This window comes from Pavona decussata, unplaced genomic scaffold (assembly GCF_977016875.1).
Source record: "Pavona decussata unplaced genomic scaffold, jaPavDecu1.1 SCAFFOLD_89, whole genome shotgun sequence".
NCBI lineage: Eukaryota > Metazoa > Cnidaria > Anthozoa > Scleractinia > Agariciidae > Pavona > Pavona decussata.
This window is the reverse complement of record NW_028145506.1, coordinates 968,947-995,006: the sequence shown is the minus strand read 5'-3', so window position 1 is coordinate 995,006 and position 26,060 is coordinate 968,947. Positions and strand designations below refer to the sequence as shown.

The 26,060-nt window shown below is 37.7% G+C and overlaps 2 protein-coding genes across 2 annotated transcripts; both read right to left on the bottom strand.

Annotated features, from left to right (window-relative positions):
* Positions 1-387: 387 nt before the first annotated feature.
* LOC146474449 (coadhesin-like) lies at positions 388-13,052 on the bottom strand. The gene is made up of 10 exons (XM_085117045.1): positions 12,978-13,052; positions 11,746-12,176; positions 9,414-9,567; positions 7,267-7,449; positions 6,378-6,560; positions 6,109-6,291; positions 5,833-6,015; positions 2,005-2,426; positions 890-1,052; positions 388-501 (listed from the first exon to the last, which is right to left on the bottom strand). The coding sequence occupies exons 1-9, from the start codon at positions 13,021-13,023 to the stop codon at positions 891-893; spliced, it is 1,947 nt and encodes a 648-aa protein (XP_084973171.1). The 5' UTR covers positions 13,024-13,052; the 3' UTR covers positions 388-501; position 890.
* Positions 13,053-23,228: 10,176 nt separating this feature from the next.
* On the bottom strand, positions 23,229-25,066 carry LOC146474448 (uncharacterized). Its single transcript, XM_085116967.1, has 3 exons — positions 24,898-25,066; positions 23,934-24,041; positions 23,229-23,401 (listed from the first exon to the last, which is right to left on the bottom strand). The coding sequence occupies exons 1-3, from the start codon at positions 25,006-25,008 to the stop codon at positions 23,294-23,296; spliced, it is 327 nt and encodes a 108-aa protein (XP_084973093.1). The 5' UTR covers positions 25,009-25,066; the 3' UTR covers positions 23,229-23,293.
* Positions 25,067-26,060: the final 994 nt, after the last annotated feature.

Below are 26,060 nucleotides of genomic sequence, written 5' to 3'. Positions count from 1 at the left end.
TTTTTCTTCACGTGAACTCCGCTTCTTTCAATTTAGTTCTTGGGTAGTTGAGCCTTTTAGTACGTACTATAGTTAAAAGAGCTCGAATAAACGCGAATCCTTTAAATATGGAGAGTTCACATTTCAAATGGTGTCTTTGTTGGCGTTGCCGTTGCGGTTGCTTAAGCTCCTTAATATTACGGGTAGAAATGACGTGTTTATTTTTGTAAGCTGAGCGTAGGGCGAAATCCTGAATGTTACTTTGAGAAGATTTGTTGGGATAGAATCTCCAATATAATCTTATCCCTGTTCAACTACGAGATGTTGCTCGTAAACGGTAATCCTATTTTAGGTAAGAACAACGTTGAGACTTATCTAAATTGAATCACACAACACTCTAATCCCTGTATGGATTGATTCTTTATTTCATTTACACCAATTCACCTTCCCTTAATTTAACTATTCCATTTTATTCCTGTCAGATCAGACGTTCCCTCGATTTTCGACTTGAAGGAAGCCATGCTAGGAGAGAAAGAGACAAACAAGTAAATTCAATGAAATGGAATATTAATAAGAAGGAACAAATATTCTGTAGAGATTTTCTCGCCATCAATCCAACAGTAGAAACGTCTCGCAAAATCATCACTCAGCTTGCCATGTATTTGAATTTGAACACAGGTAAGTTCAATTTCTCCAAATGTTATTTGTTTCCTTTTTTTCTGTATCAATGAGGAGACTGTTCAGCAATTTTCGTGCAGGCGGTAGTAATCTCGAGTAAGCCTTATGTTTCGGACCAAGTACATAGACAACTACAGCGTTCACAGGACGATTGACAACTGCTTAAGGGAACCGTGTTTAATGTTTCTCAATTTGTTTTTCTTTGATTTCGTTTTCCAAATGTCATACACACCTCACTTTTTGCATGTTGCCTCGCGGATTTTCCCAAGTTTCTCTTCCAATTGGTCGAAACTTGACGCCATTACGACCCGATCAGGGCTGTCTGCAATTTTCTCAAGCTCTTCCCTCTTGACTTTCCTTCCGATTCCAACAGCAACGCGATGAGCATCGCTATCCTAAGTTAAAAGAAAAGGGCCAAATAGTTTAATTTAAATACATTATTGAAATACAGCTAGATATGTCAGGAGTCAGTATATAGTCTTTCTTTTTCTGAAAACTTGAAAGCAAAATTAGAGAAAAAAATTCCAAATAAAACTGTCCCCAATGTAATTGCAATTTAACCGATAAAAAATAATGATCTTAAAAAAAAAGGAACTGATTCCCCGGTGGAGTCGAACCAATTATCTTTCATACACCTGTCTAGAAACGAACTTAACAAGAAAATTTTATTTTCACATTATGACAAAATTATCTTTCTTTTCATATGACTGCATGGTCTAGAGAATTGTCTGACACTGAGTTAAACACTGAGTTATTAAAATTCTTTTGGCGACCTGATCCATAGATGAGTCTCAAACGTGATACGAGTCCTGTATGCCACTAGGATACGAAATTTTGAAAGCGTTATCATTTGTGTGGTGATAAAGAAGAGAGACGATAAATTTAAACAACTTAATCAAGTTTTTCATCATATTTCCAAACATCGATAAGTGGGTTGAGAAAAACGGGTTTTGAAATCAAAAATTTCGAGTGTTTGATTTAGCTTTTCATTAGACAAAATTTCTGTTATTTTCACATGACTGCATGTTTGACAGAATTGTTTCTATTTAAATGACTACGAAGCAATTTGAATTTCATAACGACCATTCTGGGCCCGGTTGCATATAGCATCTTAAGATAAGCGGAAGTTTTCATCAGTCGTTCCCTGTCTTCCAAGGAAATTTTTGTGTTTCCTATCCACAATAAACCGCCTTCAGGAAAGTGATCTAATACGGTGCTCGAGAAAATCCCTCCGAACATAGGGAACATCACTGCATCAAACTCCCACTTATATCTTGAGGTGCTTTATGCATCCGGGCCCTGGACCTATCTGTTACAGGACACGTAGGTACTAATTATTTCACTTACTTTTGGAATTACTTCACTGTAAGGTTTAGCCGTGTGGTGTAACCCCCCATCCGTGAAGACGACGATGATGTTCGGGTTTCCAGGACGGTCTCCATTGGCGCTGGTAAAAACCTTTGTGAAGACCTTCTCGAGCGCTAAGTCTGTACGAGTGGGCGAACTTAGCTCTTCGTCCTTCATTTTGTCAAGCAGTTTCCTCAAGCGCTTTTTCCTACTGGCCACACGGCCTTTAAGAAGGTTTCTCGCTTTTGCTTTGCCAGCAAACGACACCACGGCGATGTGCGTTTTCTTTTTCCCGACATTGAACATTCCTATGAAATTCTTGATTGAATTTAACATGGAGATGTAGTGATCTCTTCTCAGGCTCTTTGTCTTGTCGATAACAATTGCAACATCTAGCGGAGGAATTTCGCACTTGTCTGGTTCTTAAAAGGATAAACAAAAAAGATAGTTTTAATTCAACATTCTGTCCTGTGAGGTATATTCGAAGTCACTGGAAAATTTTGATTTTTAAAAGATTTAGTAAATATTTTTTGTTGGAACCAAAGGCTTGTGAGGTCTTAACTCTGTCTAGTCCAGTTTCTTAATTTTTTGAGCGGGGGTGGGGAGGGGAGGGGATCTGGGATGGTGTCTTTGTCATAAATGTGCCTTGGAGCAGTTTGGTATGGTAGGTTAGGGTTCACCGAATTTGATGTTGCCATTGCTGCAACCAATTTGCAACAGGCAGCTTTTCCAGATTTCGAAAGATTCCTGTTTTTAATGCACAAAAAAGTAGCTTTCTTTACAACAAATTTAATGTTTTTACATCCGGTTCGTCTTTTCTTTTCTGTTTTCAGATCCGGTTTGATTCGTTTTGGGTAGATTTTTGTGATTTTCTGAGGTTTTGGTAAAATTAAGAAAAACAACATGACGGATCAATGTTGGCCTCCATTTGAAATCGTGACGCATTTTCTCGTGTCATATGATTTCATTACTTCTCTTCCAAGTATCATTATCATAGCCGTTATACTTGTGATGTTACGGAGAAGGAAGGGGACGTAATCCGCCACCTGCCCCACCCCCGAAAAGACAAAAACAAGAAAAAGCCCGGTCTTGAGATGGTTAATGATATTTGAAGCTTTTATCATACTGATCTTCAAATAGGATCACACGACAATATATTATAACGTAATATAATATAATATAATATAATATAATATAATATAATATAATATAATATAATATAATATAATATAATATAATATAATATAATATAATATAATATATATAGATTACTTCATAGAAAGTGCGACGTACGGATTTTTATTCACGAGTTGCAAAACTTCGGAAAACGAACGAGTGAGCCCAGCGAACGAGTGAGTTTTCCGAAGTTTTGCAACGAGTGAATAAAAATCTGTACAAAGCACTTTCTATGATGTAATTTGTTAATATATGTAATGCGAGAATTAAACATGACCATCAAATCAGTTTTATTTCCATCTGAAATCTGAAGAGCTTACTTGCAAAAACAGTAAAATTTCAAGAATCTAAATGACCTGGCGCTAAATACTGTTCTCCGGAAACAAGAAGAAAAAGAGTCTACATAAATAATTACTCCCTATCCAAGATAACTGAAAATACCGGGAGATTGCTAAAAATGTAATGAGCAAAACCATTGCTTTTTAATCACTATCTGATTCAATGAAGTAATGCTTACGCTTCGCGCAGTGCAAAGACAAGTCAGGACTTTGTTGGTTTAAACTATTTATAGCAATGTTAAATGTTCCTCCTTGAATTTTCGCCCCTTGAGATAAAGAGAAAGGTCGTTGTGGCGATTGCTGGTTCCTTGATTATAAACTTACTTCTTCGGTTTGTCGAATAGCCAGCGATCCTGAAGTGCTAGCGCTCAGAATGTTGGATATATCCCGCTGCTGTTTTTCTGAAAGCGAACTGTAATTATTGAGGCTCTGAACATTTTTATGTCCAGAGACTTGGATGATGTGAGTCGGAGGAACCTCTTGATCGTTCAGTTTCTGAATCATTCGCTTTCGGGCACTGTGGTTAGAACGATTTTCTGCGTGCAATCCACCTTTTTGAGCCATAGTCTTCATGAGTGAATTCAACTTGTTTATACCCATCGGCGCTGCCTTGAACCAGGGTTTTGAAGACTGTGCTAGTTTAGTGTAGGTGACGGCCAAGTAAAATGGGCTCTCGGCTGAATTCATTTGCTCTGGCCTTTTAGAGGCATAGAGATGATAGGCTTTTACAGGATCTCTGTCACTACCCGGAACAGAAAACATTTTCGGCTTCACAGCCCGAGTGTTTTTCGGTTCGGTGCCTGTTCTTGTTTTTGTTTGCCTCTCCGTATATTCGAGAAATTGAACTCCATCCGCACTGGCTTTAAGCTGAACATCGCCCCATGTCATATCTCTATGCTCCTGGCATCCTCTCAAATCAAAGTGCTGGGTGTTATTCAACCATAAAAGGTTTAATAAGGACTCCGGAGACGAAAGACCCAAAAGTTCTTTGCCGTAAAGAATGTCGACCTCTTCGTCAGTCAGAGCGCGAGCAGCTTTTGTTTTGTTTCCTTTTCCGGCCTCCTTCGATTCCTTCTGCTTCGCAACCAGTGTTTCTCTAGTTTTCTTAAATTCCTGTCCATCTGTGGTGGTTGTTGGATTTCCTTTTCTCCGTAAATGACAGTCGAAGCTGGATATAAACGATCTTAATGTTGTTGGTTCGTATTCTCCTCCGTCCTTTTTTTTTCACCTCCACGATGAACGTACACAGTATTTCATCGAGCACTTTCGCTTCAATATTTTCAAGTCCTTTATCTATTTGTTTTGCTCTCAAAAACTCTTTGAGCAAGGAAACGTCTCTCTTCGTTTCGCTCAGAGTATTTTTGTTTGCGTGCTCCTCAATAAAATCAGCTAATGGTAATTGCAGAGGAACAAATCGTGAAGCCGAAGCCATGTTTTCAAATCACAGACTTATGGCGCCAGATTGGCGGGCTCTGTTTCCTCAACTGTCTCTGAAGCCATTTGATTGCTCTGCTCTGATTGAGTAAGTGGTTGGACTCCATAGACGCTGAGTGGTTATATTTTCCACGTGTGAGAAAAGCTATACGAGAAGCTGATTGGACTATCACTTTTTTCACATGTAAAATATAGAAAATACCAAATTCTACTTACAGCGTTTATCACCTAAAATTCTCGCTTTATATATAATAAAATAAAATATAATAAAATAAAATAAAATATAACATAATGTAATATCATGATATAATATAATATAATATAATATAATATAATATAATATAATATAATATAATATAATATAATATAATATAATATAATATAATATAATATAATATAATATCTTTATCATGTGCTTTTTCTTCCGTAGTGTTGAAATTTGTTATGGATCTGGAGAGTAGATGACCGACTCTGATTTTGAGCCTTTTTTTCCGCTGTTTCACAGTGGACTTGGTCAAATCTTTCAAGTTGCAATTGACGCACTGCGAATATTTGTGTTTGGATGGACGCCCCGAGGAAGGCGTTCTTAGTAACGATCAGCTGAGGTAACCTGAGGAACTTCTCTAGAAGCTGAAAGACAGGGAAAATACTGGCCTGTGAATAATAGAGGAATTTTATAATTACTGAAGTTCCATATGCCATTAATCGAAACCGCAAGTAACTGCTCACTTTCTGAAATGAATGACTGCTGGGAAAAAGTCGACTTGCTTTTTGTTTTGCTTTATACTGCCAAAGTTGTAATATGCTTTATTCACCTAAACTTCAATAAAATGTTAGGGCTTGCTACACGAAACTCATGGTAACCTCTTTAGCTACATACCGCAAGGGTCTTTGTTACATTCCTGCTGTTCCTCAGCTGGTCCCAGGTCCTGCTCGGTGCAGGATTTCCCACCACTAGACGGAGGGGGATTGGTACAGGTTCTTGAACGTTTCTGAACTCCTCCACCACAAGTTACGCTACATTCTCCCCATTCGCTCCAATCCGTATAGCCACCATCTTCAGCTATAATTCAAATAATTAAGATCATGTTTAGCTACGTTGTGTTTTATCCGGTAGATTCATTTTAAATTAAATGTATATCACAATACCACTTACGGCATTCTTGTGCGTTACATTCCTGCTGTTCCTCAGCTGGTCCCAGGTCCTGCTCGATGCAGGATTTCCCGCCAGCAGATGCAGGGGGATTGGTGCAAGTTCTTGAACGTTTCTGAACCCCTCCACCACAAGTTACGCTACATTCTCTCCATTCACTCCAATCCGTATAGCCAGCATCTACGGCTAAATACAAATAAGATCATGTTTTGTTATGTAGATATCTAGCCAGTAGATTACTTTTAAATTAAAACTATTGCAATGCAACTTACGACATTCCTGTGCGTTACATTCCTGCTCTTCCTCGGCTGGTCCTAGGTCCTGCTCGGTACATGACGGCCCACCCCCAGCTGGAGGTGGATTTGTGCACGTTCTTGAACGTTTCTGAACTCCTCCTCCACAAGTAACACTGCATTCTCCCCACTCAGACCATTCTGTATATCCACCGGGTTGAGCTTAAAACAAATAAGACGGAAATTATTTAAAACGGGATTCAGAAAATCGTACATTCCATGTGATCGCAGACAGTATCGATGACTGACTCTCGCTTAATCTTTCTCCAAAGAATCTTCAAATACACGAATACAGAAAAGTAGAAGTAGAAACCACTTATTTTCGGGTAGAAATGAAAAACGGCGAGCGATAAAGTAACGCCATGCGTAATCTTTTTAAAGCGACCAGTCATGTTGACAAAAATTACCTGTCCTGCTCTCCACAAGAGGCTAAATTCTGCTGGAACTTGTTAATTTTTAGAGTTTTGGCTTACGCTTGCTGACATGACAAGTTATACTGAAAGGACGCGGTTGCCATTCCAATGGCAAGATACTGAATACTAGCCACAGCATTGGTTGAAAAAATCTATCGATGGGAAAGAACTTGATAAGCGTACTTTGAATAATCCAATTTCTCTTTGAAATTTTTAAAAACGTGGCAATTAAAATAGACTCTGGTTCACAAATTTGCTACCCACTACGAATTCAAATTCAAATTCTATCATATAACAGTCTTCCGGATTTAGAACGGCACTTTTGCATGCGACTATAAGACATGACCCCAGCCCATAATAAAGTGAACATTACATCTACGAAGAGTAAAAAAGAAATCTTTCGTTTTTAAGTTCTTAAGAAATCTTTCGTTATTAAGTGGAACTTAATAACTTACGACATTCCTGGGTGTTACACTCTTCAGATTCTTCTGCTGGTCCAAGGTCCTGTTCCTCACACGTTTTGCCTCCATTTTTTACCGGAGGGTTGGTGCAGGTTCTGGAATGTGTCCGAGATCCTCCACCACAAGTGGCAGAGCACTCAGACCACTCACTCCACTCAGTGTAGCCACCGTCTTCATCTGTGAAAGAGACGAAACATCCTTAGCTTTATCCCTCTTAGATGGCGACCATTTTATAACATCTTCTCGTATTACCTTAGTTTTCGAGTAGTCTTCTCGAAAATGGAAATTGCAGAACAATTCATTCCAAAAAGTAACTTTTTTGTTTTTTATGGCAGACAAAGCATTAGTCTTTCCACTTCAGCTGAATTTATAGAAATAAATTAATATCAAATTGCAGCCTGAAACGTTAAATGTTAAAAAGTTCTTTATGGCTGGATGACTTCAACCGTAGAACGTCTCTAAAAGATGCAAAAGCCTACAACAGGCAAATATGGAAACTACCACGATATTCTTTTTAAAAATGTTTAAAGTGCCGATAAACGAACTGGTCAGCAGGTAAGGAAAATAAAAGCATATGGTGGACAGTGAATTCTTTTTAATGTGACATGACAGCTTTAACAAACTCTTCCAGCGTTTTTTGTTACGGTCAAATTGGTAAGAAATGTTCAATCTTGCTTCGTGGAGAAATTTCAAAGCGACAGTTATCTCGTTTCTTGGTTTGTTACTAACATTCGTTGATGACATGTTCGATGGAAATTTGGCGGTGTTAGTCGAATGTCACAACTTTCACCTCTCACTTGTGGAACAGAAATTGGATTGCGCCCAAGTTTTTAACAGATTTTCACAGATGATGGATGGAAGTTTCCACTGATATGTAGACGAGCTTGTTAGCAAGAGCACCTTTTGCAATTTATTTTTCTGAACTTGGGCTAAATCGCATGTTGGAAAAAGTGCTTAACTTGTAGGCAAACTTTATGCCCTCGGATTTATAACGTTCCCTACAAAACCTTGAATTTGGTCATTTCCCGTTTTTGTATTGCAGCAGAGGACGGCAAAGAAATGTACCAAAACTTAAAATGCGCGTCGAAGGTGATAGTTTTCCATCATTAAACCTATTGTTTTGCAGCGGTATCGTTGCCGTCGCCGTCGTGTTTTCGTAAGATCCCTGTTATCTATTACTGTACGGCAAAATCATACCCTTTGTTGACGCATCTACTTGTACAGGCCTGTGCGTATCCAATGTAATTTTTCCTTAACAAGGCACCAAAGCTTCAAAGCATTAAAAAACGCGCTATCTAACTGAGTAATCATATGTTCTTAAAATCGCTCTCGCTTAAGGTGGCCTAACATAGTTTGCGGGCGCTTTACAGATTCTGTTTATAATGCTATTGAGCGCGCGCTAGAGTTGTGGTAAGCAAATACTCTCGACCCCTCGATTTTATACTAAATGGATCAAAAAGGTGAGTTTTGCTCTTAAAATAACTCAGTTTTTCATCTGTGAATCCTTCTTCATTTATCAACGAACAAAGAAAATGAGTTCACGAAGAGCTAAACCTTTTGCACGCTTTCCTTCTTTGCTGAGAAAACCTTATTAAAAGCCACGCATGCGCATTTGACCAAAAAATTGTGACTGGTTGTTTTAATGGAAATACACCTTTTTCTAAGGAACCGATCGTTAGAATTTTGTGAAATTTGACACAACAGTAGTTCCCTAAAAGCGTAATTCGCCTACAAACAAAAACCAAAATCTAACAGACGGTATCTCCAAAAAACATTAAAGTGCAAAAAAAACATTTATTGGAGATCTCTCTGTTAAAATAACACGAAAGCAGCGTCACTTTGTCCGTATTTTGTGAGTGTTTCTGGATACAAAAAATGGAAAAAATCTAACGAGTGTATTTTCTAAAAATTAAGGAAAACCATTATTTGTGGACAGTTAATAGCTTGCTGCGTTGCCATGGCAACGGCACCTTGCGCCACAAGAAGTATCAAAATTTATTCCTTCTTAGTTAATCTTGCACCAGGCTAATTTCGAGTATTCAAAAGTACGTAGTTTTCAAATAATGTTTACCAACACCTGTATACTGGAAAACTGTGTTCGGCCACCTTAAATTAATATCCTCTTCTGTACTAATTCTTACTGCAGGTTGCCTCCTCAATCTCCTCCAGCTTGGTACCAACGTCATCAAAGTTTTTAGCATTAATCACACTTTCTTCGCTTCCAGCGATTGTAATAAGCTCCTCCTGAGCAATGCTCTTTCCAATTCCCACGGCGATTCGATGGATACCTTTTTCCTAGAGCGAATATATCGATTTCAATTAGGCTAATTAAGTTAATGATGTAATTATACAGAAATTGACTAATTTTCTTCCTTTTTAAATTAAAATATTGCTTGAGAAACTGTGGCTTCCCGATAAGGGGAGGATAGAGCAAGGGGGACTGAGGGAGAGGGAGGGGTTGCGGCTTGCTCACTTCTCGAAACCCTCACTCTATGCGCCTCAGGCTTTGGCCTGATTTTCCCCACTTGATTTTAAACCTAGACCCTTAAATCGGTACCCTATTTCAGACCATGCAAATCATCCAAATCATCTTGTTCGATTCGCTAAAAAATATTTAATATTCTAAATTTGTCGAAAGACCAAGATGGAGACAGCAAACATGTGAGTAGTATGAGAATGACTTAGTATCCAGTGAAAAAAACAGGCATATTCGGATAAAAAAAAAAAAAGAAAAGAAAAGAAATCCGAGTCAGGAGTCGAACCTAAGACCTCTGAATACTAGTTCGGATGTTCTACCACTGAGCTACAGGAGACTCGTGGGAGCTAAGGCCACTAAACCAGGTTCATGGGACAAACATCCTGAATACTGCTAGGATTTGAATGTCAATGTGTGGCATGCGCATATGCGCAATAGAATAAATGTAACCAAAAAAAATACCATTACATTTAGAGTAGTATGATGATAACGATGTAAGATGGTGTGTGTCCACAAAAGTTCTTCCAATGTTTCCAAAACAGTGAATTGCAGCGATAAACTCGATTTCTGAGATCCCCAAAAATACAACAGGTTTTATTTATTTTATTTTTTTTGTGATTTTATAGAAATAGTGATGTTTCAACTTTTATTCTTACCTTGCTACAATTTTTTTTTGTAGCTATATGCACATATCTTAGTAATGATAATGATGAGGATGATGACAACAACAATAATAATAATAATAATAATAATAATAATAATTTTATGAAAAACACGACACTCCTGAGTTTTATAACAGACATGTTTCGGCAGTTGCCTCTGCCATCTTCAGTGTGAAATGAACTTGTAACAAATCACAGTGAAATATAAATGCTTAAAAAATTACAATAATAATAGAAATAATTAAGACCATAACAATAGTAATACAAAATTAAGCAGGAAGTTTTAAATTAACGTGTTTGACTTGTGCGTTGAGAGTAGGTTTTTCCCAAACTATGTGGTTTTTCCCAAACATGATCGGAGTCCATTGGGAATAGGGTCTTTCACACTAAAGAGGCTACCTACTTTGAAAGAGGAAAACACTAACACTATGTTTGCATTATTACAATAGAAATGTGAAAGTCGACGAATGCGCTTTTGAGCGATGCTAGAAAAATAACCTATGTAGGGTAATTTGAAATAAAAGGTATTAGGCGCTTGTTCACCAGTTGATCTTACATAGTTGCCTGTTACATACTGAGTGACACTGCGGTTAATGATTGTTTCATTAACCGCAATTTCTATTGTAATAATGCAAACATAGTGTTAGCGTTTTCCTTTTTCAAAGTAGGTAGCCTCTTTAGTGTGAAAGACCCTATCCCCAATGGACTCCGATCATGTGTGGTTTACAAATTTTCGTGCGCAGGCTGTGCAGCTTGCTATGTCGGTGAGACCACCAGACATTTCAACACACGTGTAAGGGAACACTTGGAAACGGACAGGGCCTCACACATCTTCAAACGTCTGGAGACTTCGCCAGCATGTCGCTTTGCATGCTCCCGCGACAATTTTGCCATTATCGATCAGGCATCCACGCGGTTTGCCCTTAAAATCAAAGAGGCGTTGCACATAATTAGTTCGGGAAAAACCTACTCTCAACGCACAAGTCAAACACGTTAATTTAAAACTTTCTGTTTAATTTTGTATTACTATTGTTATGGTCTTAATTATTTCTATTATTATTGTAAATTTTTAAGCATTTATATTTCACTGTAATTTGTTACAAGTTCATTTCACACTGAAGATGGCAGAGGCAACTGCCGAAACATGTCTGTTATAAAACTCAGGAGTGTCGTGTTTTTCATAAAATTAATTTCCTCACTACTTTTATCTAGACCATTTGGAATAATAATAATAATAATAATAATAATAATAATAATAATAATAATAATAATAATAATAATAATAACAATTGACAACCCCTTTAGTTATGTAGTTCATATAAAATTTTACTTTACCTCAAGTGGCGGCAATACTTCGTCATAAGACATTGAATTTTGAGCTTTTCCTCCATCCGTGAACACTATAAGGATGTCTGGTGAGTCTGGCCGATCCCCATTCGCTGGTGTAAACACTTCCTTGTTGACTGCATCCAGCGCAAGATCAGTCCTTGTAGGTGATCCTAACACATCGTTGTCTTGCATTTCTTGGATGAGCGCTTTCAAGGCGTCTACACTGTGGTACTGTGAGTCAGCCAATCTGGATCGCACGAAGGCCTTTCCATGAAAAGTTACAATGGATACGTGATCATTGTCAGGACCCACATTGTACGTGGCAACAAGATCCTTGATGGCTTCCAACAAAGTTACGTAATTAGACGCTCCAAGACTTTTGGTCTGGTCGATGGTGATGCAAATATCTCTGGGAGGATAGTCACAAGCCGCCGCCGCTAAAATCAAGACAAAAACCGCAAAAATTTCTTGAAAAAATGAAAAAAGGGTGTAGTTCATTTGATCATTATTTCTGAAAGTTTGATAATCAGACTGCTTTTGTTTTGTTGCGCTTTTTTACTTCAATTTTGATTGGTGGATTTTGTAGACCTTATGTTCATAGTCATTGTAATTATTTTAATGATCTTTACATCATCCTCATTATCATCATCATCATCATCACCATCATCATCATCATCATCATCATCACAATACAATTTGCGCAATTTGACACCCATAATATCGTTTATCGTTGAGCGAAAGCAGAATATATTTTATCTGTACATGCGTAATTACTATATATTACATGTTTACGAAAATGTGTTGATAATGTCATTATGATAAAAGTTTTAGGTAAGGTCATTGCTGAACGTTGTCACATTACAATTTTTTTTGAGAGAACGAAGTTATTAACGTATTTCAGACATGCAATTTGGCATGCAATTTAAATCATTTGTTCTTCCCACAAAAATTCCTCATTGATACTGATCAACTGATTTGCAGAGCACAGATTGTTTGTCAGCGAAAACTACGTTGACGTGTTTTTTCGTCTTTGTTTACATGCAGATCTTTTAAATATATCTCAAATTTATTTGCAAGATGCATTTTGGCGAGCAAAAGAAACCTTTAAGTTTAGAAGGCAGCGGTAAATATGCAGCACGCTAAATTGACCAATCACAGCGCATGCACTGCAATATCTTCTTCAAAGAGAGCCAAGTTTTATTACAAGCCAATAAAATTTTATAACCCACAAAACGTACCTGAGTGTACAAGACACATTACGGCCAACAAGACACATACCACCATTTCAGTGTATCTGAAAAAAAAAATAAATAAATAAAATAAAAATAATGTTGAAGCGTTTCCCCTAGAAAACCACATAATTTTGCGTAGGATAGCAAAAAAGTTAATGAGCCATACATTCTCTGTGAAATTTCGAGATTTTAGAAGAAAATTTCTCCGAAACTATTCGATGTATTGGGCTCAAGTTTCCGGAGAAAACTGAAACTGTTATGCCCTTTCAAAATTCAGAGTTTTTATTTTTTAGTGTCATCAGATAGTGATAAGCATAAGTTAATGAGGCCAAAAAAATAAACAAAGATTCGCCTTTAAAAAAGAAAACATTCTTTTTACTCCGTTACCGACGGAAATAGAAATTAACGCTCTTATGTATGAATGGATTGAATGCACCAATGAATAATTTATTTTTAACACGCAAGCTTAAAACACAACCAGACTTGCGCAATTTCACACTCATAATATCATTTATCGTTGAGCTAAAGCAGTATATATTTTATCTTTACATGCGTAATTAGAGATTTTACAAACATGGTTCAAAACGTTTAGCCCTACACGTTTGCTGGATGCATGTAAAGTAGATCGGTTGATGAGGATAATCCAGTGACCATCTCATTAAACAGTTAAGATTCCATGAGATGTCTTTCTTTAGGACCTTAATTTCTTTTTTAAGAACTAAATGATTCGGCTTACAAGTTTTTTTTTCAGTTTTTTTACACTCGGGTAGACGCACAGAAAGCAAAACAAGTATTACTTGATAACTTCTCGCGTGTCGTTTCCAAGAATATTCGATTCTCGATCAAAAATGCACTACGCAACAATGCCGATTTCTCTCCGTCGGTCGGTTCCAAGTATGGTAAAAACTAGCTATGTTTGATCATTTTAATTGCGATAGAAATTTCCCTCGTGATGATACAAACTTATAAGTAAATCGGCTTCGCCTGGAAGTCAGCTTTATATCGATTTTAAACTTTTGGGTGTGTTATTATGCCTCATAATAATCTGTATTGAAAAATTGGTAAATATTTTTCTATTTCCAATGCGTATCTTTTGCTTATGTTACTTCCACCTTTCCCGTAATGAGTCTTTAGAGAGATTAAGCAGAAACGTGACCATGTTTACCGTACATTTGCCGCTCACTGCTTCCATTTTCTCAGAAGGATTGAGTAGTTTTAGGTTAGCACCAAAGGCAAGAATTATCTTGTACTATTTTCATCTATGCACCCAGTTTTTTCAAGAAAACATAAACGCGAATCTCATGTTTGCCGTTTTGCCATAAACACGGCGCTTAAACTCCCTTTTGGACATACCTGGAACGCCACACCGTACCTCCTCAGTCCTCAACAGAGAGCATACAAGTGATGCACGGTGTATGAGTTATGGAACAAAATGGGCTTAACGTGGCATGGAAGAGGCGGAGGGTGGTTTTCATAAACAGGGGTTTAGGAAAACAATAGTTGATCTTGAAATAATTTTCAAAAGATGGGTGGACAGAAGTGGCCCATCCACGCCGCTAGTTTAGAACGCAACTTTTTCATCTTGTCAAGGTGCCACATTATTTCACGACTTAACTACGTATCAACATAAAATAAAAAAGTATGTATAAATTTGGCAAAATGACAAAGCAGTGCGCACACACGTGACAATAAACTTAAATCCGCATAAAATAAGTTACAATTTCGCCGTTGAGTTGAAGTTTGGCTGTACATCAATTGGAATATATTTTTTCGTGTTAGAAGGAGGAAAGAAGGAGGAGACGATGCAAATTAGTCGGCACACAAGACACGATATATCAACAGCTGTTCGAGTGTTTCATCAAAGTTTTACTACATCCAAAAACTGAGATCTTTACTTGCTTAAAGATATCTGGAGATTCTGATTAACTTGTTTTATGGCTTCATAGTTTCCACTTTTTGGCACCGTTTTTTTAGTGGGATATTTTTTCACTGTGGATAAATAAACAATGGGAGAAATGAAAACCCGTTAAAATGATAAGGGCGGACAACGTTCATCCCGGGCGCATTTTCTTTGAAGTTGTAGCAAACAAACTTTCCATCTAATAAATGCTCTACTCTATTTTACCACCATGCATATTCCGCTTAAGGTTTTAACCAACCGTTTACGCTATTTTGATGTTTGCCAGAGCTGAGTGTAGGGTCGCGAATAAAAAGAAATAACGCATATAATGTGTGGAACTTAAACCCACGCAAAGCTTGGCACTAAAAAAACATAATGGCACTAAATTACCATTTATATGTACAGTCAAATTGTGATGGGGATTAGTTATTAAGTATAGTTTTCAGCACGGGTAAAATTTGGACCATGAAGTAAAGTAATTCCATCTTAAAACAAATCACAACTGAGTATAAGAGGTCAGATGATGAGGAGTTTTATTAAATTGAACTTTATTCGGTAAACTAGCACTCATTTCATTGTATTGTTTCAGCGATAGGTTTCAGCATGTTCCTTCTATATTGCCCAGTTTCTGACGAAAATGTCTGTAAATTTATGATTCATTCAGTTACTCGTAAACTGTGTTTAAATGTAACATTTATCAGTACTCTTACTTAATTCTCACAGTGGTGATCACTTAACTTGCTAAGAACGTTTAAGTAAACCATACTCGATGGAATTTACTTTTGAGTAAGACTGAAGTTTCATAACAGCTGTGCTTCCAGCTTTAGAAGTCTTTAAATAAATAACATTTCTAAGTCGGTTTCCATATTTTTTTTATCTAAGGTCACTTTATTTTGAAAGCTCGGCGAGTATTTTATACTACCCTTACCTTCCTAGCAATGAACCTTTTGCTACCCCTCCAACGTCTTACCCTGGTCCGTACTGATGAATATGATATTGCCAGTCAAGGCTGACAGATTTGTATTTTCGTGATCGACGAAAACCACAGTAACGGGTTTAGGGAATACAATAGCTACAGTTAAACAAATGGTTTACGCGGGGGAACGTGGGAGGGTCATTAACTAATTCACCTAACACTAATTTTAAAAAAAATACCCCCAAAAAAGGAAAACAAAAGCAATAACAACTGGCCACAAGTATCAGAATATTTCTCAAGGTACAAATAATCAAAGCAATCTTTTTTTTTCTGTTATCTTTTTTTATGGTCTTTGTCATTCCTTGGGCAAACGGAGAGTAATATTAATGCAAAATATACCGTGACACTGATCTAGTGACTTTCTTTTTACTGATCGTTCTGTTATCGGACTCACACTACTTTGGGTGACTATTTGGTTTCCGAAATTGAGATTGCTTAAGCCAATGTGCATAGAATAAAAATACGTTGACGGTCAACTTCGTACTTAAGGTGCCTGAGTTTAACATCGAGAAAACAAACGTTAGAGGAAAAAAATATTAACGGTGAATTTAAGAGTGCGTTGCAAATGATATACGTTGTAAAGAAAATGTAAGCGTAAATAAATATATATGCTTTTCTTATGTTAAATCTACGAAGGGATGCATTTTAAGGCTTGTTTCCATATGATCGCGGATCGCAGATCGCAATAAGGTCTGCGATCGTCTGCGATCACATGGAAACATACTTCTGCGATCGTCTGCGATCTTGCGATCGTGATCGCAGACGATAGCAGAAGATAGAACCATGTTCTATCTAAAGACTGGTTTCCATATGATCGCAGACGATCGCAGACGGTCGTAGATCGCAGATCGCAAACAATCGCAGACGATCGTAAAAAAGGTTTCCATATAATAGTAACGATCGCAGAGCCGACCGTAGCCATATACGTTTTGGTCAGCGGAAATGTCAAATATACACGCGCGTGTAGGCTGAAAAGCAAACAACATCGCGAATGTGGAAATGCGGAAATTTTGCCGCAAGCAAATTTACTTCTTCTGTTTGTCATGAAGCGAGTCGTCGTCAGCTCCAAAGCCGTCGAAAACATTGGTTTTGGATTCGATAACGACCGTACGCAGTTCTTATGTTGCGAAATTTGGCCTCCGCTTCCCCGGCCGATAAATTAAACTTCTGCCCGATTTTGTCCCAACAGTTGGCCCTTTTGTTCTTGTCTTTAAAATCTTTGCTGCTGCGATTGTAAACACATTCATAACGGGGCAACTTCATCCATAAATTCCTCGAAATGACAACGAAATGATTGTTGCTACGTAGACTGTTCCTACAATCGAACACACGAGCGTTGAATCGTGGGAGAGAACCCGAAATATTATGGGATGCGTTTCAATCGCGATCGCAGACGATCGCAGACGTATGTTTCCATATGATCGCAGACGATCGCAGATGATTGCAGACCTTATTGCGATCTGCGATCCGCGATCATATGGAAACCAGCCTTTAGTGTTACTCTTAAACCAAGGACAAATCGGATAGGATTCCGAACTGGTAAAAGCTTTGTGGAACTTGAGTTCTCTCAATTCAATTCTTATAGAGGGATTTCATGACGACGGCTATTTGGAGATACAGAGAAAACAATAAAAATCAAACATTTGCATAAGAGCATCGTTTTGTACCTCCAATATGGGCGCGGGGAAACCCTCCCTATTCTTAGTAATTATTTCATTGATAGCATGGACATTTTAGGTTCAATGATCAGACGTGCGCATGCTATCCGTTTAAATCGTTGCTAGCTGGCTGATTATTTTGTCATTAGGAGTAGATAAGTACATAAAAATGGTTCTTGTATTAGAAAATGTGTTTGCGGGTCAGATAATATCAATATCAGACAGGAGTCCTGCACAAATAATAAAAATAATGATGATGGTAATCGACGAGTATTATGCCATGACTCTTAAGTCGTACATGAGCTTACAAGTTCAAGTTTAAATGTATGTTTTTTTAGCACGCAACAAATCCCCAGTGATTTTCATTGATTACCAAGCCGACAGTCAGGCTTGAACTAGACGTCGTTGCAGCAAGGTTTTGTGTCGTTCTCCGTCAGTGGTTCTAGATCCAGATCCTTTATTACCTTAAATTTAAAACGGAACCGACATTCTATGTGATTATCCGAGCTACGTGAAGGCCCAATAATTTGCAGCAACCAAGCTAAAGGGAGCACTTCATAGGGCGGCCAGTGTAACCTATGAGCTGATAAGCAAAATCCATTGTCTTTCAAATCCATTGTCCATTGAATTATTTTCAATTTAATTTAATAAAAGTGAATCTGTTTTTGTGTACACATTTCACGAATAACATGTTGTCAATGGTGTCAATTTGATATCTTTAATAGGATTACACTACTGATGATCCAAGGAAGTGAAGCTACCAAATACAACAAGCAACATTCAGCTCCATTGAACCATTCTTAATGGGTGGATTTGAATGGGGTGGATCGCTCACCAGCCACCCCTCTTTAGAGTAGTAAACAAATGACTATGAATTATTATGACACACCCCCTACAAACGCCCTAAACGGGTGTCTCATTTATTTGTTTTGTAGCTAAAACCGCGGCAAACAAACATCCTTATCTCTGCAGGGACCGTTTGATGATGTACGTGTTATCACTCTTGCACTTTCTGTTCCAGCCCCTTATTACAAATTCGCACCGATTGAAAAACGTCGATCGAAGATGCAAATGAAGTCTAGTCTGGCTGTCAATCATTACAATCATTTTTGTATGGGTATTTTTAAAGTGAAAATAGTATAAAGCATTTATTCATTAAAATATAACAGAAGAACAATGAAGTGTGGGTGTGCTCATTTCATTTCGTTTTATTTTATTTTTGTCTGTTGATTTACACAATATCGATGAAGCACGTTAACAACATTTCAGTTAGATCCACAGCAAACTCAGAGCGTCTCCCAAAACTCATCTTTTCCCATAAGGTTGTAACACGCCGCATTTTTATAAAGCTCTCTGCATCTTGCCTGTTGAAGTAAAATTAAACAGGAGGTTTCATTACAGAAACCAGAGTTTTCGTTGTGTATGCTTCACTTTTGCTTCTCATCAGCAGTATATGAGCCCATAGTCATCGTTTTTGCTCAACGGTTATTAGCATTTTTTTGCGGGAGTTTCGATATTTGCGTGGGCATCTTTTCGCCTTCTCTTTGAAAATTGTCATATCGGAGACTCTTAAGTGGCGAGAAAAGTTACAAACGAATTTTCAACTAAACATTTCGGAAAATACGTCGTCCTTGTACGACCGCCATTCTGTTTTTGCCAAATAGCCGCTGATAATTCCGCGGGCTCAAATGTACAGAATTTCAAGCGATGGGCGAAACAAGCAGGAAGTCAAATTCGATTCCAGGCTACACGTCTCTTCCTCTATCTCGGTTTTTTCATTTCGGATATGTAATGGTAAATACGTTACTTCCGCGTTGGGGATCAGTTATAAAGCAGTGCTTTGTATAAATTTAGCAATGCGTCATTTTACTAAAGTAAACAATAAGCAAGGGACCGCAAACGAAAATGCTGCGAGTATGCGCTGCTTATAATAGGAAAACCATATTGTAAGTTTTGGTCAACAATTATGATCTTTAGCTACAGTCACATGTACTCACTGTGTATTCAATTTGACATCGGTAAAATTGTAGAAAGTATTCCCTCTGCTTCTTCCAATTCTTGCAGCTGTCTTGGACACACACTTGATACATCTCAACACATTGCTTTCAAATAATGGTGCAAAAAGTTTATTATTTCAAGAAGCCTTTTCTTTACGCGTATCCACCAGCCCTGTTTAAAACATACTTTACCCGCCCACGGTCAATTAAATTATTGGAATAACCGTAAAGCTATACAGGATGGAGTATTAAATTCAAAGTGGAAAAACCCTGTCCTCTCTAAACAAGCGACCTAGCTGGGCCTACTCGTGATTAATCCAAGAAAGAAAGTAAAATTTGACTGTTAAATAAATGTTCTAAGCGGTACAACTGCTCCCAAATCGAATGCTCCAAAAAGCCTAGATCAGAGTGGGCTGTTATTAAATTCACCTTACTTTGAAAGGATGCTTAGTTGGCTGTATACAATAAACGTCATCTTCATCGGTGCCATTGTCATCTTCATTTTCAAAATTCATCACTTGCCATAGCTCTTTCTTGATTCTACGCGGGTTATAGGGATCGCGATTCGACCTATAGAAAGCGTTATCGGCGAACAGCAAACCTACAGTATAACTTAGAAGAAACAGACTAACAGACCAATCGTGTCCTTAGTTCTATTTTAATGTAGGGTATTTGCAAATTTTTCCGCTTTGCCCAGCCACTTAGCTCGATTAGCTTGCTATTTCTAAGTGGCTGTGCCCTCTTCTTTAGTAATTTTTCTTTCTTGTATTAATGTAACACTGTACAATTTCTGGGCACGAATAAAGATTGTTGTTGTCTTGTCTTTAACAGCCAACATGTTTAGGCTTACATTCAAACGCATGACAAGAAAAGAAGCTATCAGTTTCTGTAATTGAAAGGGATAATACTTTTAAAAACGACCAATGAAATGTTGAACGAGTTTGTTGATACAACTGCATGCGTCACTGGAACAGTTCTTACAACATCTTGGCTCTTGTTGTCTTACAACATACAGTTGTATCAACAAATATAACACGTGTTCCTGACGCATCCTGGTGGTTATCCTTCAATACATATATATCATGACGGTGGTATCTGTACTGTTTTGAAAGCTTTCAAGATCTCGATATAAACTTACATCTAACAGACTGGACGAAATATTGAATGGAATACGTATCGTGCACTCTTCCCCAAAAAATACACTAGCAAACATGTATCTATTAAAAAGAGGAGGTTGTTTTTCTCTCCACGCGTGAACGTTAACTTTGGTTAAAATACTCGGTTTACCTTTCTTCTTTCTGTCTTTTTTTTTTTTTTTCCTTTTCTTTGTTTCTTACTTTTGTTTCTTTATTTTTCCATTATTTTTTACCTCATATTCTCTTGTTATACTCCTATTCCTACACAGGCGAATTAATGTCTACAAGAAGATCACTGATTGCCAATGCATCCATTGAATAAATTATACGAAATCCCGCCCTTAGAAAAAGCTATCAGCGAACATCATAACGTTTTTTTTTTATTTTTTATTTTTTTTTTGGCGGGGGAGGGGGGGGGGGGGATTTCTCTTGGTTAGTTATTTGCTTTATCGCAATTCCACCCGAACGGAAGAACTATTAAAACAGTCGATTCCACTCACTTTCACCACAAAGTTTTCCACGACTTTGATTGTTTTAAATAATAGCCGTGATAGTGTTCGTCAGCTTATAGTGTCCATCTGGCGAAATTGCCCGGATGGATTGGTACTCACTCTGTGAAAAAAATCGAAAATGCCAGTCTCAGTGACTTTTGCGCGGAAACAAATTTAGTGCTCATCAATACAAACAACATCCTGTTACTCTCTCGGTACTATAGCTATTGGTCTAATAGTCGCACCTTGGTAATTTGATGCTCTTAAAACTAGCATATAAGCCAACGAAGAACCGCTTCTCGAGTTAATGTTTTAAGAGCATGTCCATGAGAGGACCAGGCAGTCGTGATACATGCCGTCTCACCGATTTCAATAAAACTTGGCCAGATTGAAGTACCCACCTAATAACTTCAAACGCCAAAGTGGTTTGGTATATGCTGTCAGGTTTTACTTGTTTGTCAACAACTACTGTGTGTAGACTATTTCAGTTCTGAATGGTTTTAAAGTTAGATTCTGAAATAAAAGTCTTTAAAATCATGCTAAGATAATGAGTGGATACTCTGTTTGGGCTTGTAAAGCGAAAACTTACAATTTTCTCGCGCTATTAGGGGAAACCAACTGTGGATGCTGATTTTCGGCCCCTACAATTACCAGTTTTCGCATAATTTTTGCGAAAATTCCAATTATTATTATCATATCATTTACGAGAGAGTCAGTAGATCAATAACTAATAGAAATGAATGGGAAGGACCCTTTAATTCCCTCCCAAGTTGTTTTCTGCTGCGACTATGGGCTTGTGTTAAACTGAAATCTCGTGCAAGATGTGCATGGTTCGAGCTTGTCGTACGCGCTGGAAATAGCAGGTCCCAAAAATTTTTTTATCGATTTGGTTAGGCCAAAGGTAGAACTGAACCATGATAGCTGTATATTTTTTGGGGGGATTATGCCATTGGAGATATTTGGCCACAAAACCACCATATTTTGATGTGCTATTTTACCTAGTTAATTATTAACTTGTATTGATTGACAGGTAATTAATCAAATAATCTGAGACTCCTGCACATAACTCATGAAGGATGTACTTATGCTCATGTGGAGCCACAATAGAATTAGATAAATGCTAGAAGCTTAAGGAACCCCTCACTTTACCCTTTTTTAAAGTAATTTTTATGGGAATTTTTGCAAAAAAGCAGGGGGTGGTCTAACGCCCCTCGGAAAATTCCAAATACCAAACCACTTTGGCGTTTGAAGTTATTGGGTGGGTACTTCAATCTGGCCAAGTTTCATTGAAATCGGTGAGATGGCATGTATCACGACTGCCTGGTCCTCTCATGGACATGCTCTTAAGAGTCGAGAATTAAATTTTCGCAGGGCAACTGCCAGCTGATATTCCCTAGACAGAAACACCATGTTTCGTAAATAGCCGAAGAGCTGGCAAATCAAATCTGACAACCAGGGACAAACGATCACTGAATATGACTGACTGTTTACACTCTGATTGGCTTCCTCGAGATATCAGCTCAGTTGAACAATTGCATGAGCAAATTTTCGCTTTTCTGTGATTGTTAAAAATCAGCGCCAAATGCGACAGTATTCCCGAAATAAAACTGTAACATATCAGATGATATCCCCCAAACGATACGTCCCAGCTCTTATGAAAAATGAACCCTTTCAATGCGTCGTGTTTTGCCAAGTAAGGCGAAGAAATGCGCCAAATTTATAACCTACTGGTAGAGCCTTTGTTTTTCTCATTAAACCCTATTATTTTGTGACGTTCTCGTTTCCGAAGCGGCAGTAGCTTGCACGTTTATATTGGTGATCATAATAATGTCGGATAGAAAAAGGATTCACGCGATACCCGCTTAATGGGTCTGTAGTACCTTTTGATGCTTCCCTTTCAAACTTTCCGAAGAGTATCTTCATTTTAATTGGATTCCCCCCCCCCCCCCCCCTTTTTTTCCCAACCCACTACCCTCAGGTGAGTTTCTGTGCAGAGACCACGGTCTATGACACAAATAAAAAGTGTAAAAAAAAAAAAAATCAACAGTCCGGAAAGACAAAATGTAAAACGTCGAAAAAAATAACCAGAAACCCGATTTTATAGGAGCCGGTCCTTTATTGCTCTGCGCAATACACATAGTGTTGTTTGCCGTAGATCGGCAATTCAACTGGACGGTCTGGACCCATAACAAGCACGGAGTCTCTTGTCGCACTCATCTTTCCCTAACAGATTGTAACAACACTTGTTACGGAACAGTTCCCTGCATTCGGCCTGTTGAAAAAGAAATAGAGTAACATCTAGTGCTTAAAATAGCATTTTAAGCGATCTAGATCTGAGCCCCAAGAGCACATCTTGAAGGAGCATGAACTTGGTAAAGTTACAAAAAAAAAGGTGTTGAATTATTATCGCTTTAAAATAATACTATTTTGGTAATTTTTAAGTGTTAAATTTCAAGATTTACCCCTGAGAGTCAGCATCAGGATTCAAATCATTATCAATTATTTTCATCCCTGGCCATTCGCTTCCTCGATAGATTACAATTACAGGGGCATTCTTAAACATTTTCAACAGTTTCGTTTATTTATTTATTTTTCTTCATTTCTTTTAAAAATGGGTAATTAATGTAAGGATTGAGACGGCTAGAGAGAGAGAGAGAGAGAGAGAGAGAGAGAGAGAGAGAGAGAGAGAGAGAGAGAGAGAGAGAGAGAGGGGGGGGGGGGGGGAGTAACGTTTTGGATGAAATGAACAAAAAAACTAGTGTCTTATAGAATAGTCTTGTAAATATAGAGCTCATGTCACTTACTGTGTATGCGTTTTGGCATTCATAATATGCCAGTAAGCAAGCCTGCTGTGGCTTCCATTCTTCGTTGCCGGCCTCTTGCACACACTTGTTATAGGTTTCCAGGCATTGCTAATATAGAAAAATTCAAACACATTTTGGTATATACAGTATATATAAATTTTTATGTAGCCGATATTTATCCTGTTTGAGTTGACATTATCTGATTTAGTATTCCTCTGTTTGCTGTTTTTCATAGGGGTCTGTGAAGCTTACCTGCCTCCGTTTTAATAAAAAAAATCAAGTGGTTAACGAGATAACATAGAAGCTTCTTCTACTACAAAGCAGTGTACGCACATTTCCCATAAAAGTGGGAATTTTGTTCAAGCTTCGTTCATTTTTGCCTCTACAACCGTAAATAGTTACATGGATGATTGTTTGCTCTAAAGATATTTTTACCACCAAATTTGGGACCTTGTATGAGTTTCACCCAAACATGTTTGTTCTTGCCTTAGAAACAGTAGTATGTGTCATGCATTTCTTTGTAACTCAAACCTTTCGGAGCAAATCGTTGTCCAAAATTGAGATATTTGTGGTTATAGAACCAAACTAAAAGAAGCTTTAACAAACTCCACATTCTTTCATTTTTTTTTCTTTTTTTGAAAGAACGATATTTGGTTAACAATTGGTAAGGATTATCTGTGTGTCGTGTAGTTTTTTTTTTTTTCTTTTTGTTACGGATGCTAAGAAGATCATTACATGTAACGATGTGACTTCGTGTATAAATGAAGATTATGATGAAGATGATGACGATGATGATGATGATGATGATGATGATGATGATGATAATGATGATCCTCGCTTACTTGGACAGCAAAGGTATAGCGCCCGTGGGAGTTTGTGTGATTTTTGGAATCAAGATACAAAGTGAATTGAGTGTTATTAAGATTAGTCCATCAAGAAATTACTGCATTTTCTACTGACTCACCTGAAAGGGATGTTTTGTAGGTGATGGCGGGCTCGTTGGTTGTGGTGGCAAGGGTGGCTCTTGGGCCAATGTAAAACTCACGCAGATAATTAAGATGAGATAAATGTTCATGTTAGATACGTATTTTTACTTGTTGAGGACACTGCAAAGGCTTGTTAGCAAAGCGATCAGTGGTAGAAACAAGTAAGGGTGTGATATATTTAAACATCATCCCTGGTTCGTATTGACCAATCAGAAAGCAGTCCGTTACCTTTCGTCATTGGAGGGATGGATGTTAAATCAGCTTGTTGTCATGCAGAAAAATCGCCCAACTTTGTGAAGGCTCAACTTGTTTTTTTTAACCGACAGCTGTACTGCTGTGAGCAGTTGCTTAAATAAAACCTTATCAATCAGACTTACACGTCAGATATGAAATGTGAGCAGCAGTACATATTTGCTTCCAGTTGTGTTCACGCATCTTTTTGAAATCCCTTCCTTAAAATTTTCGTTTTTTTTTTTTTTGACAAAAATATAACCTGTTGCAGTTGCATTTCATACGGTAAAACACGAACCTGGTGTTTGATCTCATGCGTTTATAAGGCTTATAATACGGTACAGGCGAAAACATTTCTGTTTTTATCTTCAGTGAAAGGTGTGGTTACCTTGACGTCGATAATTTTCTGGTAAAGTTCAGAAGTTTTATTTTTTTAATCATTTTGGAAAGAAGATCTGCGCAAAAACGTTATAGTCTTGCAAACACATTCACCACTGTAAATTTGTTTCAGTTAAAAATGTCTTATTTTCAGTATCAAGGTAGGCTCATGCAATTGTTCAACTGGGCAAGTGAAAATTCCCTCCCAGCAAAGGTGTTTAAATGCGTTCACGGTAGATCATATTGCCGTGTATACTGTGTTTAACTTTAAGGGTCAGCATCTGCACAGTCTGTCAAAGGATGTTTATTTCATAACATCAGAGTTCTTATCCAATAGAACCATTCTACTGTCATCATGTATGGGCAAGATGTCTAATGTTTGTGCATGTTCCCTTTACACTAGTAAGAATATATTTCATTCATATCATTCAGTGATCTTAGCTTTTTGGTCCTTTTATTGATCAATTTTGCATTGCGTACCCTTTCTCGTGCGGACAGGCACAGAGAAATGTTCATTTTCCTTTGTTATTTG

What these genes read in the sequence shown, in the direction of transcription:
- LOC146474448 (XM_085116967.1), bottom strand. Translation starts at nt 25,008, where the DNA reads ATGAACATTTATCTCATCTTAATTATCTGCGTGAGTTTTACATTGGCC. An exon ending in CTACAAAACATCCCTTTCAG is followed by an intron (nt 24,042 to 24,897) that starts GTGAGTCAGTAG and finishes TTTCTATATTAG; the next exon opens with CAATGCCTGGAAACCTATAA. An exon ending in AATGCCAAAACGCATACACA is followed by an intron (nt 23,402 to 23,933) that starts GTAAGTGACATG and finishes CTTTTTCAACAG; the next exon opens with GCCGAATGCAGGGAACTGTT.
- LOC146474449 (XM_085117045.1), bottom strand. Translation starts at nt 13,023, where the DNA reads ATGGTGGTATGTGTCTTGTTGGCCGTAATGTGTCTTGTACACTCAG. An exon ending in AATGTGTCTTGTACACTCAG is followed by an intron (nt 12,177 to 12,977) that starts GTACGTTTTGTG and finishes TCTTGATTTTAG; the next exon opens with CGGCGGCGGCTTGTGACTAT. An exon ending in ATGTAACAAAGACCCTTGCG is followed by an intron (nt 2,427 to 5,832) that starts GTATGTAGCTAA and finishes TATCCTTTTAAG; the next exon opens with AACCAGACAAGTGCGAAATT.